The sequence below is a fragment of the Rattus rattus genome, chromosome 3 (genome assembly GCF_011064425.1).
Source record: "Rattus rattus isolate New Zealand chromosome 3, Rrattus_CSIRO_v1, whole genome shotgun sequence".
In the NCBI taxonomy this organism is placed as follows: Eukaryota; Metazoa; Chordata; class Mammalia; order Rodentia; family Muridae; genus Rattus; species Rattus rattus.
In genome coordinates, this window is record NC_046156.1 from 272,336 (window position 1) to 288,943 (window position 16,608).

A 16,608-nucleotide genomic window follows, 5' to 3' on the forward strand; every position below is an offset into this window, starting at 1 on the left:
CTAAAAATATTATAAGAGCACATAAGTGTTTATGTTCATGTCCTATGAAAGAACGGTGGTATGCTATGATCAAATGTTGTATGGTCAAATTTTAAAAATGTACTTTTGAGTCTCTTTTATTATAAATAAAATAGAAATAACTATACTTTCCTTTTACTTAAAAAATTATATGGATGGCTACATCAGCTACCATTATTTGATCTCTTTGTAGGTAACTGATACTAATGAATTTTGCATTCTATATTTATAGTTGTTTTAAAAGATAATAATTCTAGCACAGACATATGAATTTCTCAAAACAATGAGAAATTCTTATTATCCTAATATATATTTTAATATATCTCAATACATATATTAAGATAATGTAATAAATTTTAAAGAACTGTGTTGAGTAATAGTTTTCATGCTTAACACGTATGTGCCTCTGAATTCAACCCCCAGAACTGGGAAATGATATAAGTTGCCTGAAAATTACAAAATTTGGATGACCTTTCTTAGATCTAGTATAAAAGAATAACAAAAATGCCTAGAACTTAATGCTTGCTGTTCCCACAGCAAAAGAAATAGAGGTTGTCTTTATACTGCAGACACTGCAGAGCTGCTTTATCTTACTTAAAACAAGAATAATCACATGCAGCCCATTCAAAACACAGGTCTTTTGATAGTACTGAAATTGATTGGGGCAGTAGTTATATGGTGGTGCTGTTGGGGAATATATAAACTGAGTTTAAACATCAGAATAGAAGTGAGAGACAGAGTGAAAGGAGAAACAAGAAGAACATGTATGCTTTCGGGGATAGGACAGTTAAAAATCCATCCCTGAACCCCTACTTAGGATGGATGCTCCTGCCATGAACTTGGAATGTCTTTCTAGGTGACAGAATGTACTAAATATACTGATGACAGAAGCAAGTGTGTGTCAAAACTGTAGGTAGCATTATATGAACTTGGGAAGTAACAAAGAGATAGGTGAGAAGATAAAGAAGCAAAACACATATCGGGATTTGTAAATTGAGAAATGAAATGTCAAACCAAAATGAAAAGCAAAGCAGATGAAAATTACTTTCTAAATATTTTACTTAAATTTGTTATCCTAACATAATACGATGCCTATTTTATTTTCAGTGTTTTTCCTCCTGAACCACTCTACTGCTCAGTTGAAATATATATGCCACTATGCCCAGAGTGATTTGATATGTTAATTACCACATTTACCACATCTGGCTTTTAGCCTATAGATTTAATTTCACATGAAACTATTAAAATACAAAGTTTTATGTCCTCTTAGCCAGTAAAAACAAAAAGGATATGAAGGTGGTAATGGAGTAGGAAAAAGGAATGGGGACTTAATATGATCAGGACATGTATGAAATTTTCTAAGATTTAATTTAAAATTATAAATATAATACCTTAGAATAAACCTAACAAAGGGAATAGAGGACCTCTACAATAAACATTTAAGATACTGAACAAATATAGAGGGTTCTAGGAGCTAGTAATAGCATCCATGTTCATAAATAATTAATGACAGAATTGTTATAAAAATGGCTATATTGTCCAAGTTAATTCAATGCAATTCACATTAATATTACAAGGGCATCCTTGACACAAAAAGAATACAAATACTGAAATGTATATGGAAAATTTATGTCCCAAATAGCCAAAACATTAATGGGGGGAAAAGCATGATTGGAGGAATCAAAATTATTGGTCTAAAACTGCATAAGAGAGCCACTATATGAAAAATAAAATAATACATGGTACTACTGGAACATATATGAATTAAATAAAATTTTAAATAGAGGATAGATACCAAGAAATATGGGTAGTACATATCACTTTCTACAATTTGACCAAAACATATAACCTTCAGCATCATTAATATTGGGAGTTTTGCTTAGAAGCAAATGATGCTTCCTCTGCAGGCTTGGAGAGACGTCATGCTTAGAGCATTAATATCCTTGAGATGGTATAACAAAAGCTTAAAGGGGGCATAGACTAGAGACTGATTTCTCCAAAAACAAGGGAAAATAAGGAGAAAAAAATTCTAATGCAAAGAATTCATGATTTACAAATGAGAAAGCTTGCTTGATGCTATTTTTGGAAATTAAAAATCATTAAAGCAAACAGAAGAAACAAAATATTCAACATGAGAGAAAAGATGGAAAAATTTGACTTTGGAGTTGATTTAAAATCAAGAAGTTGTATGATTAAAAACTCACTGCTGTGGCAAATGATTTGTTTTGAATTATTAAAATAATTCTACTTATTTTTCTTTTTCTTATTCTATCATCTCAGTGGCTTCTGCTCAGATCGCAAAACCAAGTATTTTTAAGCTAGAAGAGAATCAAAAGCCTGCACTTATTGTAGAGACAAAAAATGAAGCTAATCCTGGGGGAAAGAAGGAATCTAACAAACAGGGAGGTAGTCTCACACAAAGAAAACCAGGGATGTTAATTCTGCAAAGACAACCAGGATATTCCAACCAGGCAGGAAAACCAGTGAACAGTCATCAGCAAGGGAAGCCAGAAGTTTTGAACCAGCCTGGGATGCCCAGTGCTTTGATTTTGCAAGGGAAGCTAGGGGAATCTAATAAAAAAGGGACTCCAAATGTTTCTAGCAAGCAAGAAGAATCAGAATTGTCTAGTCGAAAAGGAAAGCCCGGGTCTCCTAGTCAAAAAGGGAAGCCATCACTGCCTAAAGACAAGCCAGAGTCTGTTAGCCAAAAGGGGAAACCAACATCATTTAGCAATAAAGGCAAGCCTGGGTCTTCTGACCAAGGGAATTTAGAATCCTCTAACCAACAAGGGAAACCAGAACCCTCTAGCCAACAAGGGAAACCAGGATCCTCTAACCAACAAGGAAAACCAGGATCCTCCAGTCAACAAGGAAAACCAGAACGTTCTAGCCAACAAAGGAAACCTAGGTCTTTGTATAATCAAGAAGAAGGAAAAAATGTAGATAACCTTTCAAAGGACAATGCAATGGGGATACAGGTCAGTATCGATGTCTGTTTTATTCTTTACAATTATTTACCTCAGTTTTTCTGTTTTCCAAGCCTGGTGATACTGGATACAATAAACTCGTGAAACTTTGCAATGCCATTTACTAAAGAAAAATGAAATCCGTGTTAATTTCACATTTTTGATCGCAGAGGGAATTCCTCCATTAAACCATTTCTCTCATCTCTTTCCATCATTTTCCACTAAAACCCTTGTGCCTGAACTGAATTAACTCAGAATCTCATCAACTAAGTCTGATCCTTTCAGGATTAACTTTCACACCCAGTTCAGTTCCAACTGAAACCTGTGAAATAATGAATATGATAATTCCAAATGTAATTCTGATCAAAATTATTTAGTGGTTATAGTCAGTTAGAAGATGCAACTCAAACTCCTGAATATGAATTTCAGGACTTTGCAGGGTTAGGCTCTTGTTTCTCATCCAATGTCATTTCAAATTGGACATGTTCACATGCCAAACCACATACAGTCCTTTGAGGAGCTCACTGATATTTTCCTGATCATCATTTCCTACATAATACAAGTTATGTTGTTTCTTTAAACTAATCGTTTATAGTTTCAACTCATCACCAATATGAAAAGAACCAATGCCATTTCTTTTTAACCTATACTTTTATAATCTAGGGTAAGTGAGACAATAATTGGCTCTCCTGAATGGGTAAGTGAAGGGAAAGCACAACATAATTGATGCTTGAGAGCCATCTTTGCACAAATATGAGCATCCAAGTGCACAGCTTGTTTCCTGCATCCTCTTCTGGATTCTGCTATGATTTTCCCTCTTTTGCTTTCTCTCTCCAGTGATTTCCTGGTTTCATCTATCAATGATTCAGAATTTTTACTTACCATGACTGCTATTTTTTACTTACACTTTAGTTTACCAGAATATGGCTTTTATCTCATTTTAAAGATAACTTTTTTGATTATAAATAACTTATCTTCACCTTCCATTCAGAGGAATTTGTTCTTCTTATTATGGCTTGGTCTATATAAAGTAGTATTCTTCCAGAAAGATGTCTGTCATCTACCTTAATACCATCAGCAGGTCTCTGAAGTCTTCATTATAGCACACAACTTTGACAATTTTATATTGATTCTAAAAATGAGAAAATAATTATGTCTATTTTATAGGCTAAATATGAGTTAATCACAATCATAAGAAGGCTATAAACTTTAGACAAAAAATATCTCACCATTTTAGGTAATGTCTGTTTTCATGGGCTAGTCAAACCTTTATATTATCAGACCTCTGATATTTAGAAATTTATACACAAAAAAATATCTCTATTATGTCAACAAATTATTCACAAACATATTTCTTCATCATCTTTATTTGATTGGCACAAGAAAAAAATCAATAAACTCTATGTCTTTGTTAGTGTGGCTTCTCTCAGATGTGTTTCCTTTTAAGAGTTCAGATTTGTCTCCAAAGAATTTAATTGCAAGTTATGTGTTACAAAGTTTATAATAAATAACCATATATTTAGGTCACTGATTTGATATTTGATGCATTTGTGTCTAAGGATTGAATCTGAAAGCACTATGCTTCCATGCCTAAAGTTATAAACTAGGGCAAAGCATATTGCTCTTTCAATACACTCGCATAGCCCTATAGATCCTTAGGTTTATTGTATTGTATATATTAAGGGAATAATATGATTGATAAATGATAATGCTTCTCAATACTAAAAGAGCAATTAACGTTTTCCTTTGTGATGTTTAAATCAAATTAATCACTCCATTCTTACCTGATGATCTCCCTTGTCTTTTGCAGGCTAAAAGCATGATCAGCAAGAGCCTAACTGGAAATAAAAGGTATGACTCCATTTACAAACCAGTTGGTGGTTCTGATGGAAACCATGTGGAAACTCCTGTGTATTTAATGAAGCAAAAGGTAAGAATCTTTTGTTTTCTTTCTCAGTCTTAGAAAAGAAGATAATATTTTCTATGTATACATAATCTTCTCTAAGTAAAGTCCTGGCTATTGTTTGTCTATTTAACTATTTAAAAGATACCTGATGTTTTTGAAAAACTTATATGTATGAATGTGGGTTTCTAAGGAGGCCAGAAGAGGTTGTCAGATCCCCTAGGGCTGGAGTCAACAAGTGCTTGTGAGCTACACAGTGTTGGTTCTGGGAACCAAATTCTGGTCCTTTAGAAGAGCAGCAAACTCTTAACCACTCGGGCACAGCTTTAGCCCCAAGACATGTAATAGTTGAATTGTATATTTAAGTATTGAGGAATGGTGTTTGTTAATCTAATAATAATAAACACTTCAAGTTACAGATTTACCAAATATTTCTTAATATCTACTGTTTAACAAACAGTGATTTAAGATTTGGAAGTAAAACAATTAATAAACACTTTAAAATTCTTGCAAATAAAACCTATCAAAGAACAAACACTAGGAAATCCCTGACTTAGTTACTATTCCTTAAAAAATAAGATTCTAATCACAATGATAGTAATGTTAAATTTGGTGAGTCATATAAACCATCTATAAAATGTTGTATGCTACTTGCAAGGATTAAAGGGATTAATGCTTAGAAATTACTACATGTGAGACAGGCAGGTTATTCATCACATAAAGGTGCTTGCCTCCAAGACTGAGAGGCCCATCTCAGGGACCCACATAGTAAAAGAAGAGAAGCTATTCCTGCAAGTGTATCTACTCTGACCTTTGCATACGTGTGATGGTACACATCTGCACCACTACCACTCACTGTACACATATATAGAATAAAAATAAATAGGATTCAATCAAAATATTTAAAATGTAGCAAAAGAGTTATAAAGTAACTTTTCAGAATTCTTGAATGATCAGCAAATAATACTTCTGTTTCCAAGAGTTGTAGACTTTAGTTGTTTCTTAACTGTCAACATTGAACTCCTTGTAGGCATTTGTAAGTACAGAAGGTCTTAGACACCAATTCTCTTAAATGATTGATAAAGACACCAGGTACAGAGAGGAGCAGAAGCAAAGTGCCTAGATCCTCATAGCAGTGAATGAGGGCCACAGAACCCAGCAGCTAAGCCTGCTTTTTCTGAATCATTTCCTGAGTGATCAAATAATCACATTTCTCTTTGTGCTGGTGCCAGAGTGACTTGATTTCTCTTGTTTTTATTTTCAGGATGAGTAAAGGGAGGCTGACTCTCAACCATAAGGGAAAATGCTAGATATTCATATGAACCAAAAATCTGTAACCTCAAACTCTACCTGCAATTCTGATTTCTCAATGGCTTTCCTGGAAAGTTGAAGTGTGAAGAAAGCATGTGCTCCATGGACAAAGGAGTCTACATTATTTTTGAACTTGTTCCATTCTCTTCAAATAAAATTGGTTCAAGAATACTTTCTGGTGTCTTAATTTTTTTGTGTATATACTTTCCCAAACACTATTAGTGTCTTTGATCCCTTCCCTTCCCAAAATTCCAAACATCGTGGATCTGTGTTGCAGTAATCCCTCCAACCCAAATATGCCTGTGCAAAGAAAACACAACTAGATTACTATGAGTACAAGCTCGCACCTAGATTGGGCATATCTACCACTACACTATCCTATTCCCTAGCTCTGAAATCCCTCATAACTTGAGGTCTTTCCATGCCCTGTCTTCAGCTTCCTCTTCCTCCTTCCCCTCTGACCCCTTCTCCCTCCTTCTCCCCTCCAACTTCCTTTCCCCTACCCAAATCAAGGACTCTTGCCTTTATTTTACAAATTAAATGGGAGAAGGTTCCTATAAGCTCACTTACCTAAGTCCTTAGTAAATGACCCGGCAGCAGGGCAGCAGAATTAGCATCAAAATACAGATAATTCCAGGGCAAACCACAACAGATCTGAGTCTTTCTTTCAATAGCTAAGCCAATATGCAAGAATTTCAAGATTACATGCAAAATATGAAGATTTTTTTTTAATTTTAGAGTTAAAGAAGCTTCAGTGAAACTACACTCAAGGAATTTTATATGAATTAATTAATGAATTTTATAAGAGAATATGATGAGCAAGTGTATGTTAATAAACTGAGTGACATAAGTGAAGAAGACAAGGTCATACATGTGAGGCATTGAATAGGAAAGAATATGAACAAACCTGATATATATATATATATATATTATACAGATAGATATAGATATAGATATTGAACACTAATCAAAAACTTATAAGTCATAGAGTTCCCCTATGGAATTACTCCAAGCATTTAAAAGAAAATTAATATTAATCCTTCTTGAATCCATCCAAAGACTATTAACAGGGAAACACTTGATAATTCCCTCCATGAAGTCAATATTATCCTGATGAAATGATAGAAAAAGACCCTCTATAAACAGCACAGATCAACATCCTTCCTAAGTATTTACTCATATAATTCTTAGTGATATGCTAGGAACACATATTCACCAGGATAGTGAGAGAATTAGAGGCTGTTAAGGTGACTCAAAAATTAAAGATGATGCCATCAAGCTTGAAAACCTACCTTTGATCTTCAGGAACCATAGACTGAATGGTGAAATCTAACTCTGCAACTTTTTCTCTGATCCCCATACATGAACTGTAATATACACGCACACAAATAAACACAGAAATAAACAAGAAAATGTAGCTTAAAATATAAAATTTAGGCACCATTACCAAGTAGAGTGTTTTGTAATACAAGAATTGCACAACATGAAAATCAATGTGATATACTTAAGAAAAAAGAAAATTATGTATGACATTAAAATTATTTCACATAGTGAAATCACTCAAAATGTGAGATTAAATGTTTCCCCATTATAATATCAAAAAACAACAGCTAACTTAATCTTACTAAAAGTAAAAACCTTTCTTATCCTCTCTCATCAGAAATATGCCAGAATACCTGCTTTTTACAAGTTTTATTGGACATAGTACCAGAAGTTTCAGATTGATTACTTAGGTAAGTTAAGAAATGGATGAAGGCATCCAAATTGCACAAAGGAATAAAATTAGCTCATGTTCACGAATGATACAATAATATATGAAGAGAATCCTAAGAAATCCTATACAAACACACAAGCACGTACACTACAACAAATTACTATACTTTGCAAAGCTTCAGGGTACAAATTCAACACAGAAAATTTGCTTATATTATTATAAACCATAAACAATCTAAAAATAAAATTAAGAAAACAATTGCTGGCCAGGTACAGTGGTATATGAAGAATGCAATTAAATTGAAATGTTTATCATAAACATTATAACACTGCAGCAACACTCCCTTCTAAGCAGGTAATTACAAGAGCACTAACATGATATACCTGCTATTACGTCCACAGTAGCATTTCAGCTTTGGGAAGGAGTACAACGCAATCAAATTAAATGTACCAATGTAAGTAGGAATCCCACTTCTGAGACCAGCTTTCTCTGAAGGCAATATCGTCACTGCAGCCACCTTCTCACTACTGATACATCCATATAATATATTTTCACATCTCTTTATCCTGATGCTCTGACTTCTGTTTAATATGCTCTTCTTATACCTTATATTTACCATTTGCCTTAAAAATATTTAACACCCTCTGCCTTTTAATTGGGATTATTTGGATAATGTATGTTGAATGTGATTCACATGGACATATTTAGTACTGCTATTGGCACAGCCATATCTAATGGGAATAGCAAAAGTCATAAAGCCAGCATAGGTGATAGACAAAGGTCCAGCCATATGATAAAATCACCCTTGTGCTGCCCTTCACTTTGGTCTTGATCTCTACCTGTTGTATGCTTTGGAGGTTTGTAATATTTGTACAACTTGGGGAGATTGGGTTGATGGGAAATTTCTGTTTTGAAACAAGTGTGGGGTTTTTTGGATTTTTTATTTACATTTCTAATGTTATTCCTTTTCCCAGTTTCCCATCCATAAACCCCCTATCCCATCCCCTATCCACCTGCTTCCATGAGGGTGTTCCCCCACCCAACCACCCATCCCTTCCTGACTCCCCACCATGACATTCTCCTACACTGGGGGGGTCCAGTATCAGCAAGACCAAGGGCTTCTCCTCCAATTGGTGCCCAAGAAAACCATCCTCTACTACATATGCAGCTGAAGCCATGGGTAATTCCATGTGTGCTATTTGGATGGTGGTTTAGTCCCTGGGAGCTCTGGTTGGTTGGGATTGTTGTTCTTATGGGGTTGCAAGCACCTTCAGCTCCTTCAATCCTTTCTCTAACTCCTCTTCCATTGGGGACCCCATTCTCAGTTCAGTGGTTGACTGCGAGCATTCACCTCTGTATTTGTCATGCTCTGGCAGAGCCTCTTAGGAGACAGCTATATCAGGTTCCTGTCAGCATGGACTTCTTGGCATCAGCAATATTGCCCAGGTAGGGCAGGCTCTGAATGGCTATTCCTTCAGTCTCTGCATCAAACTTTGTCTCCATATTTCTTCCTATGAATATTTTTGTTCCCCCTTTTAAGAAGGACTGAAGCATCTGCACTTTGGTTGTCCTTGAGCTTCATGTGGTCTGTGGATTGTATCTTGGATAATCCAAGCTTTTGGGCTAGCATCCACTTATCAGTGAGTGCATACCATGTGTGTGTTTGTGATTGGGTTACCTCACTCAGGATATTTTCTAGTTCCATCCATTTGCCTATGAATTTCATGAAGTCATTGTTTTTAATAGTTGAGTAGTACTCCATTGTGTAGATGTACCACATTTTCTATATCCATTCCTCTGTTGAGGGACATCTGGGTTCTTTTCAGCTTCTGGCTATTATAAATAAGGCTGCTATGAATATAATGGAGCATGTGTCTTTGTTATTTGTTGGAGCCCAGGAGTGGTATAGCTGGGTCCTCAGGTAGTACTATATCCAATTTTCTGAGGAACTTCCAGACTGATTTCCAGAGTGGCTGTACCAACTTGCAACCCCACCAACCATGGAGGAGTGTTCCTCTTTCTCCACATTCTCATCAGCATCTGTTTTTACCTGAGGTTTTTTTTTTTTATCTTAGCCATTCTGACTGGTGTGAGGTAGAATCTCAGGGTTGTTTTGATTTGCATTTCACAGTCAGGGAAATTTCTTATGCATTACTTACAGTTTGCCCCAGGAGTACTGCTTCTAACCTTTCCCCAGGCTTGTCAAGAGCATTCTACCCCTACTGCTTTTAGGGAGATATCTTTATTTGGCCTGACTTGAAGGTTTTCCTTACACCCTGGAGGTTGTGACTCAAATAAATATGCTGGAGATCTCCTTATGAGGCTCCAGCTCCAAGATTCTCTTCAAACATCTACCCCTGTACTAACTCAGGAACAAGATAATCAGAACAAAGTAAACGTATAAAAGTAAACAAGATTCAGTGGGCTAGGGAAGTTGGCAGCAGATCAGATTAAAAGTCTCTTCCTAATATACACTCATGACTCATGCATTTACATGACATAAAAGATTGGGGGCCTTATATGGCCTTTTCTTCAGGGACAAGATATAACAACATAGTTAGATGGGCTGGAATTATTTCTGCCCTACACAGGGGCTTTTTCATATACTGATAGACAAAAAATGATATGGATAAATGATAAAAGAATAAAGTTTGAAGATTTCCCGTTGTCAGAAAAGTTAGCTCTTACAGTGTTGCTGCAGGACCAAGGAACAAAGGAATGCCAAGGTTAGACATATAAATAAATTCTACAAAGATATAAACATTGAATTATAACATAAATTGAATAATAAGAACAGCAGCTTTGACCTGAAGTTTTTTTCTTGGTTCTAATTAACACTCTGACCAATGAAAGTTGATAATACATTGCTTGGAATGTGGCAATCTGCCCAGCCCGGCTCGGGGACTTTCTTTCTGTCTTGAAACCATAAGAACTGCCAGCTCAAGAGTGGGCAGTCATGCCTTGGGAAAATATAGTGCTAGATTCTTAAAAATTGTGTTATAGGGTTAATCTAGAGAAAACAATTGTAAAAGGTAATTCTGTTCTGTCAAGGTTTATCAATGATGACTAAATTCATGGCCAAGAGGAAGTTAAAACACACATTCGAGGACAAAAATGATATGATCTATGTTTTGGAACAACATGAATCTATCCTTGCCTACTGAGTTCTGACCGATAGAGAAACACTCTGACCACTAGTCAGTCAGGCTGAAGGATTCCCCCTGACCCTGAGTCTGACTCACCCCTCCCTCTCATACTCCTTATCTCCCCTGCAGAGCTGGCCATTGCTGGGCTGGCCCTCAACATACTATCTTACTTTTTACACTTTTATATTTCTTTTCTTTACTTTCTTAAGTATTTGTTTTAGGCATTGTGTCTTTTCTGTTGGCTAATTAATTATAGCAATCTGTTGTCTTATTTTGGGGGTTGTTTTAGGTTATAAAATATGGGTAGTTGACATACTTCTTTATTTCTCCAAAAGCTCTCTTATCATGAATATTATGAGAAGCTTTAAATATGCTCTGTGTATGCATTTCCAGCTTTTATGCTGTTATTGTCACTAATTTTCCTTTTACACATTTTACAGATACCTTGATGACTAATGGCTAAAGCTTCAGTCAGGTTAATTTTAAAGATATTTATAACACAAAATTTGGGCTTTTTACTGCTGACAAAAAGTGTCATAGTTAAGGTTATGAGTGTCATGATAAAGCACCATGTCCAAAAGCATCTTGAGAAGAAAAGAATTTATTTGGCCCACATATCCTGAGTATTACGCAGGGAGGAAAAACAAGACAGAATCTCAAACCACACAAAAAAAGTTAATGCAGAGGCCATGATGCTTATGGGCTTACTCCCTGTTGCTTGCCAGTCTCCTTCTTATAAAATCCAGGACCATCAGTCCAGGGATGTGACCACACACAATGGCCTGGGCCCTCCCCCTCAATCAATAATTAAGGAAATACCTAACAGGCTTGCTTGCCTATATCCAGATCTCATGGGGACATTTTCTCAATTAAGGTTCCTTCCTCACAGATGACTATATCTTGTGTCCAGTTGACATAAAACTAACCAGGACAGTACATTCTAACTAGAAATGTAGTTGTGTAAGGGTAATATAATTAAACTTGATTATATGTGTCCATGAAATAATCCCAAAATAGAAGTTTCTTTTGTTGTTTGTTTTGTTTGCTTGTTTATTTTTAAGAAAATACTTTAACTATATTTCTCCCTTCTTTTTCCTACCTCCAAAATCTCCCATATATCACTCTGTCCTTTCTTCAAGTTAATGATCTCCTTTTACATTAATTTTTATTGCATTCCCACACAGAAACTATTCTGTCAATATAATGTTAATTGTATGTATGTTTTCAGGGTTAACTTTTTGACACTGGACAACCACTTGATGTGCTCTTCCCTGGAGAGAACCACCTCTCCTGCCTATAATTCTTTGTGTAGGGTTGAGGCCTCTTGGGTTTTCCCCTATCTTGTTTGGCATTTTTGTTGGTGTCCTTCTTATTTAGCTTAGACCAGGGTGGTCCTGTGTTTGTGGATGTAGCTTCTGTGTAATAGGAGACACAATCTCACAGTAAACTTCCTGAACTTCTGGCTCTTACAACTCTTTCTATCCACTCTTTTGCAATGTTCCACTAGTCTTACGTGTGGGAGTGATCTATATATACATCTATTTTTACTGTATATAATTTTCTGAAATGTTCTCTGTTAGTTGCTAAAGGAAAGAAAAAGCCTTTATGAAAAGCTAAATTTGTCTGTGGGTAAAAGGACAAATATTTGCTGATTATCGTTGAAGATTATTCAGGTTTAACAAATAAATGGTTATAGATTCTCCTCCAATAACCATGATTTCCCAAGCACTGAGTAGTTAGCTCAATTTCCAGTGCTAAGCATGATATCCTTCTCTTTGAGCAGGTCTTAAATCCAATTAGTGAGCTAATGGCCACCACCAAGGTATTTGTGCCACTACTGCATCCAGAGGGTCATCATCCCATGCTCACAGAAGCATGTTCTTCAAGCACACCTAGCTCTATAAGTAGACACAACATCTCTTGCCAAAAACTGATGTCAAAGACCAGCTTTGACACCACAGGTAAACTGAGGCAGGCAGCAAGGTACAGCATTGGCAATCAGGGTCAGTGCTGAAATAAGTGAACAGGGATCAGCACTAACAAGGTATGATTAGAGAAGTTACTCAGAAGACATTTCTCTAAGGAAACAAAGCTTGATTCACTGGGGCTGGCACTCCCTGGGGCCGGCAAAAAAACTCAGAACTCATTTAATATTTTGGGGCCGATGAGAAAGAAAAGAAAAGAGGAAATTCACCCCCCCACACACACACACACATACACTGAGTAGGTGAAGCAAAAGACAGACTCCAATAACTTTATACATACAAACATCCATACAGACAGAAAGACAGGTAGGCAGGCAGACCAACAGACAGACAAAATTAGATAAAGAGAGATGTGAAGGCAACAAGCAGAGCCAAACTCTACAACAGCACAAAGTTCTCAGAACAAGTAGTCCTTGGGGTCATACTTGTCTGAGGCAAATCCATCGTGGCTGTGCTAACTGATGGGCTGTGTTCCATGAGTTCTAGAACCATTTGTCATTCTTCCTGGATGGCCCTCAGCAATCTCTCCTGCAGTGCTAAATGATGCGACAACCCAACAATGGATTGTATAAGAAGTATTAGTCCCAGGCAGACTTTGTAGCAACAAAAGGAGAAAATGACCCATGTTTATGCAGAGTTGTGTGGATGTAATTTTTTAAAGTAATTTCAGAACTAGTAGGAAAGAGAACGCTGTTTGAGGACTAGAAGAAGGGCAGATGATGTTCTTGACAGGGAAAATATTCTGTCAGAGAGGCATGTCCACTGGGTAGAGCATAGCAGAAAAGGTCCTGAGAACTAAATAGTTAGAATTCTAGCTTCTATTAGGTGCAGAGATATCAAGAAATGTATATTATTTCGTCATTATCTCAGACTTGATGTCAGATATATATATATATATATATATATATGTATAGATAGATAGATAGATATAGATATAGATACAAATATAATCATAGCTTGTGACATTAGGATTACATGTGATGATCCCAACAATTAATATGCTGTTGCTCCATATTTTATTGTGTCATACCTGTCATTCATGTGAGATCTCCTCTGTAAGTTTCATCTACTATACAAGAAGATATTAGAATAAACCAGAGTTCAGGTCTCTACAGGCATAGTTAATACCATAACACAAGATGTAAATATTTTATAATTTATGTTACAAATAGGTCTATATTAATTTTATTTGTACACATGTTATTTTTAACAATAAAGAACCAAAATGAAAATTAAAAGATTTAAAAAATTAATATCCTAACATCTTCAACCTTTTCAACCACATAAAATAAGTGCTTAAAATAAATTTTAAAAATTATCTTTTGTAGCTAATCCTTATGAGGTTAAACTCTAAACCTCAGTATCTCATCATCTTCCCAAGTACAATTCACATCTCTCTGTAATATTTTCACCATCTAAGTTTGAAAATCCATAAGGTAAATGTATCTACCCTTTCTTTTCTCTCAATGTCTTTACCACCATGGATTTTCCACTATCTTCATTCCTAGAATGTCCTGATAGACAAAGAAGGCAGATTGAAGGTTAAAACTCAAGATACCTACCAAGGCATTAAAGAAAACCTACTCTAGGTCCATCTAAGTAGAATCCAAGTCATAACAAGGAAAAGTCAAAAGCTTAAGAAACATGCTGGTGGGAATGTGGTGAAAGGGAAACACTCTTCCATGGCTGGTGGGATTACAAGCTTGTAAATCCCACTCTGGAAATTAATCTGGCAGTTTCTCAGAAAAATGGAGATAGTTCCACCTGAAGACTCAGCTATATCACTCCTGGTCATATACCCAAAAGAAGTTCCAACATCTCACAAAGACACTTGCTTTCCTGTGTTCATAGTAGGCTTTACTTGTAATAATCAGAAATGGGAGGCAACCCAGATGTCTTATTCAGTTTTCCTATTCCTGCACAAACATCATGAACAAGAAGCAAGTTGGGGAGGAAAGGGTTTATTCAGCTTACTTCCATGCTGTTCATCACTAGAACTCAAGCAGGTCAGGGAGGAGGAGCTAATGCAGAGGCCATGGAGGAATGTTTCCTTACTGTCTTGCTTCTCCTGACTTGCTCAGCTTGCTCTTTTATAGAACCCAGGGTTATGGGCTGGGTCCTCTGCCCTTGATCACTAGTTGAAAAAATGCCTTACAACTGGGTCTCATCAACTAAGGCTTCTTTCTCTGTGATAACTGCAGCTTATGTCAAGTTGACACACAAAACCATCCAGTATACCAGACATCCCTCAAATGAAGAATGGATACAGAAAATGTGGTTCATTTACACAATTGAATATTACTCAGCTATTAAAAACAAGAACATCCTGAAGTTTGCAGGCAAGCGGATGGAACTAAAAAATATCCTGAGCGAGGTAACCCAGAACCAAAAGGACCTGCGTAGTATGCATTCATTTATAAGTGAATATTAGCTAAAAAGTACAGGATACTCACACTACATTCCACAGACCCAAACTAACTAACAAGGAGAGCCAAAGGGAAGATGGTAGAATCTCATTCTGAAAGGGAAATAAAATAGCCATCAGAGGTAGAGGGAGTGAGGGAACTGAGTGAGAGAGGAGATGAAGAGGGAAATGAGAGGCAATGTAGGGACAGCCAAGGAGAGGGCCAGGAGAGTGAAGGGAAACGGTGGGGCGTGGCATCTCTAGGGCATATCAAAGATTTGGGATGGTAGAGGCTCCAAAGAATCTATGAGAGTGACTCTAGCTCAGACTCCTAGCAGTGTAAGAGATGGAGCCTGAAGTGGCTACCCTCAGTAGCCAGGTAGGACTCCCAGTGGATAAATAAGGAGACCAAGCTACCCACAAAACCTTAGATTCTTTTTTTTCTGCCTACACGATATACAGGGAAAAGATGGAGCAGATGAGGAAATGGCCAACCAATGACTAGCCCAACTTGAGATCCATCTCACAGACAAGAACCAATCCTTCACACTATTAATGATACTTGTTATGCTTGCAGTAGGAGCCTAACATAACTGTCCTATAAGAGGCTCCACCCAGCAGCAGACTAAAGTAGACGCACAAAGCCACAGCCAAACATTAGACGGAGCTTGGGGAGTCTTGTGGAAGAGTTGGAGGAAGGATTGAAGAACCCAGAGAAGATAGGGACTCCATGAGCAGACCAACAGAATCAACTAAGCTTGGACCCTTGGGAGCTCCCAGAGACTGAATCATCAATCAAAAAGCATAAATCGATGGACATAGCCCCACACACACACACATTTATAGGAGATGTGCAACTTAGTCTTCATGTGGGTCCCCGAACAACTGGAGTGGGCACTGTCCCTAAAGCTGCTGCCTATCTCTGGGTCCCCTTGTACTAACTGGGCTGCCTTGTGTGGATTCAGTGAGAGAAGCTGTGCCTAGTCCTGTGTGGCTTGAGGTTCCAGGGTGAATTAGTAGCCAGGTGGGGCCTCATCTTCTCCGAGAAGGGGGGATAAGGTAGGAGTGAACTGCGAGGATTGGGGAGGGGTGCTGAGATCAGGATGTAAAGTGAATAAATAAGTAAATTAATGGAAGAAAAAAATCAAAAAAGTAAAAGTC

General features: G+C 36.8%; 1 protein-coding gene across 1 annotated transcript; it reads left to right on the top strand.

Moving 5' to 3' along the window:
* Window positions 1-2,149: 2,149 nt before the first annotated feature.
* Window positions 2,150-6,160, top strand: Marcol (MARCO like). The gene is made up of 4 exons (XM_032896535.1): window positions 2,150-2,204; window positions 2,299-2,996; window positions 4,795-4,914; window positions 6,152-6,160. The coding sequence occupies exons 1-4, from the start codon at window positions 2,150-2,152 to the stop codon at window positions 6,158-6,160; spliced, it is 882 nt and encodes a 293-aa protein (XP_032752426.1).
* The last annotated feature ends 10,448 nt before the right edge of the window (window positions 6,161-16,608 follow it).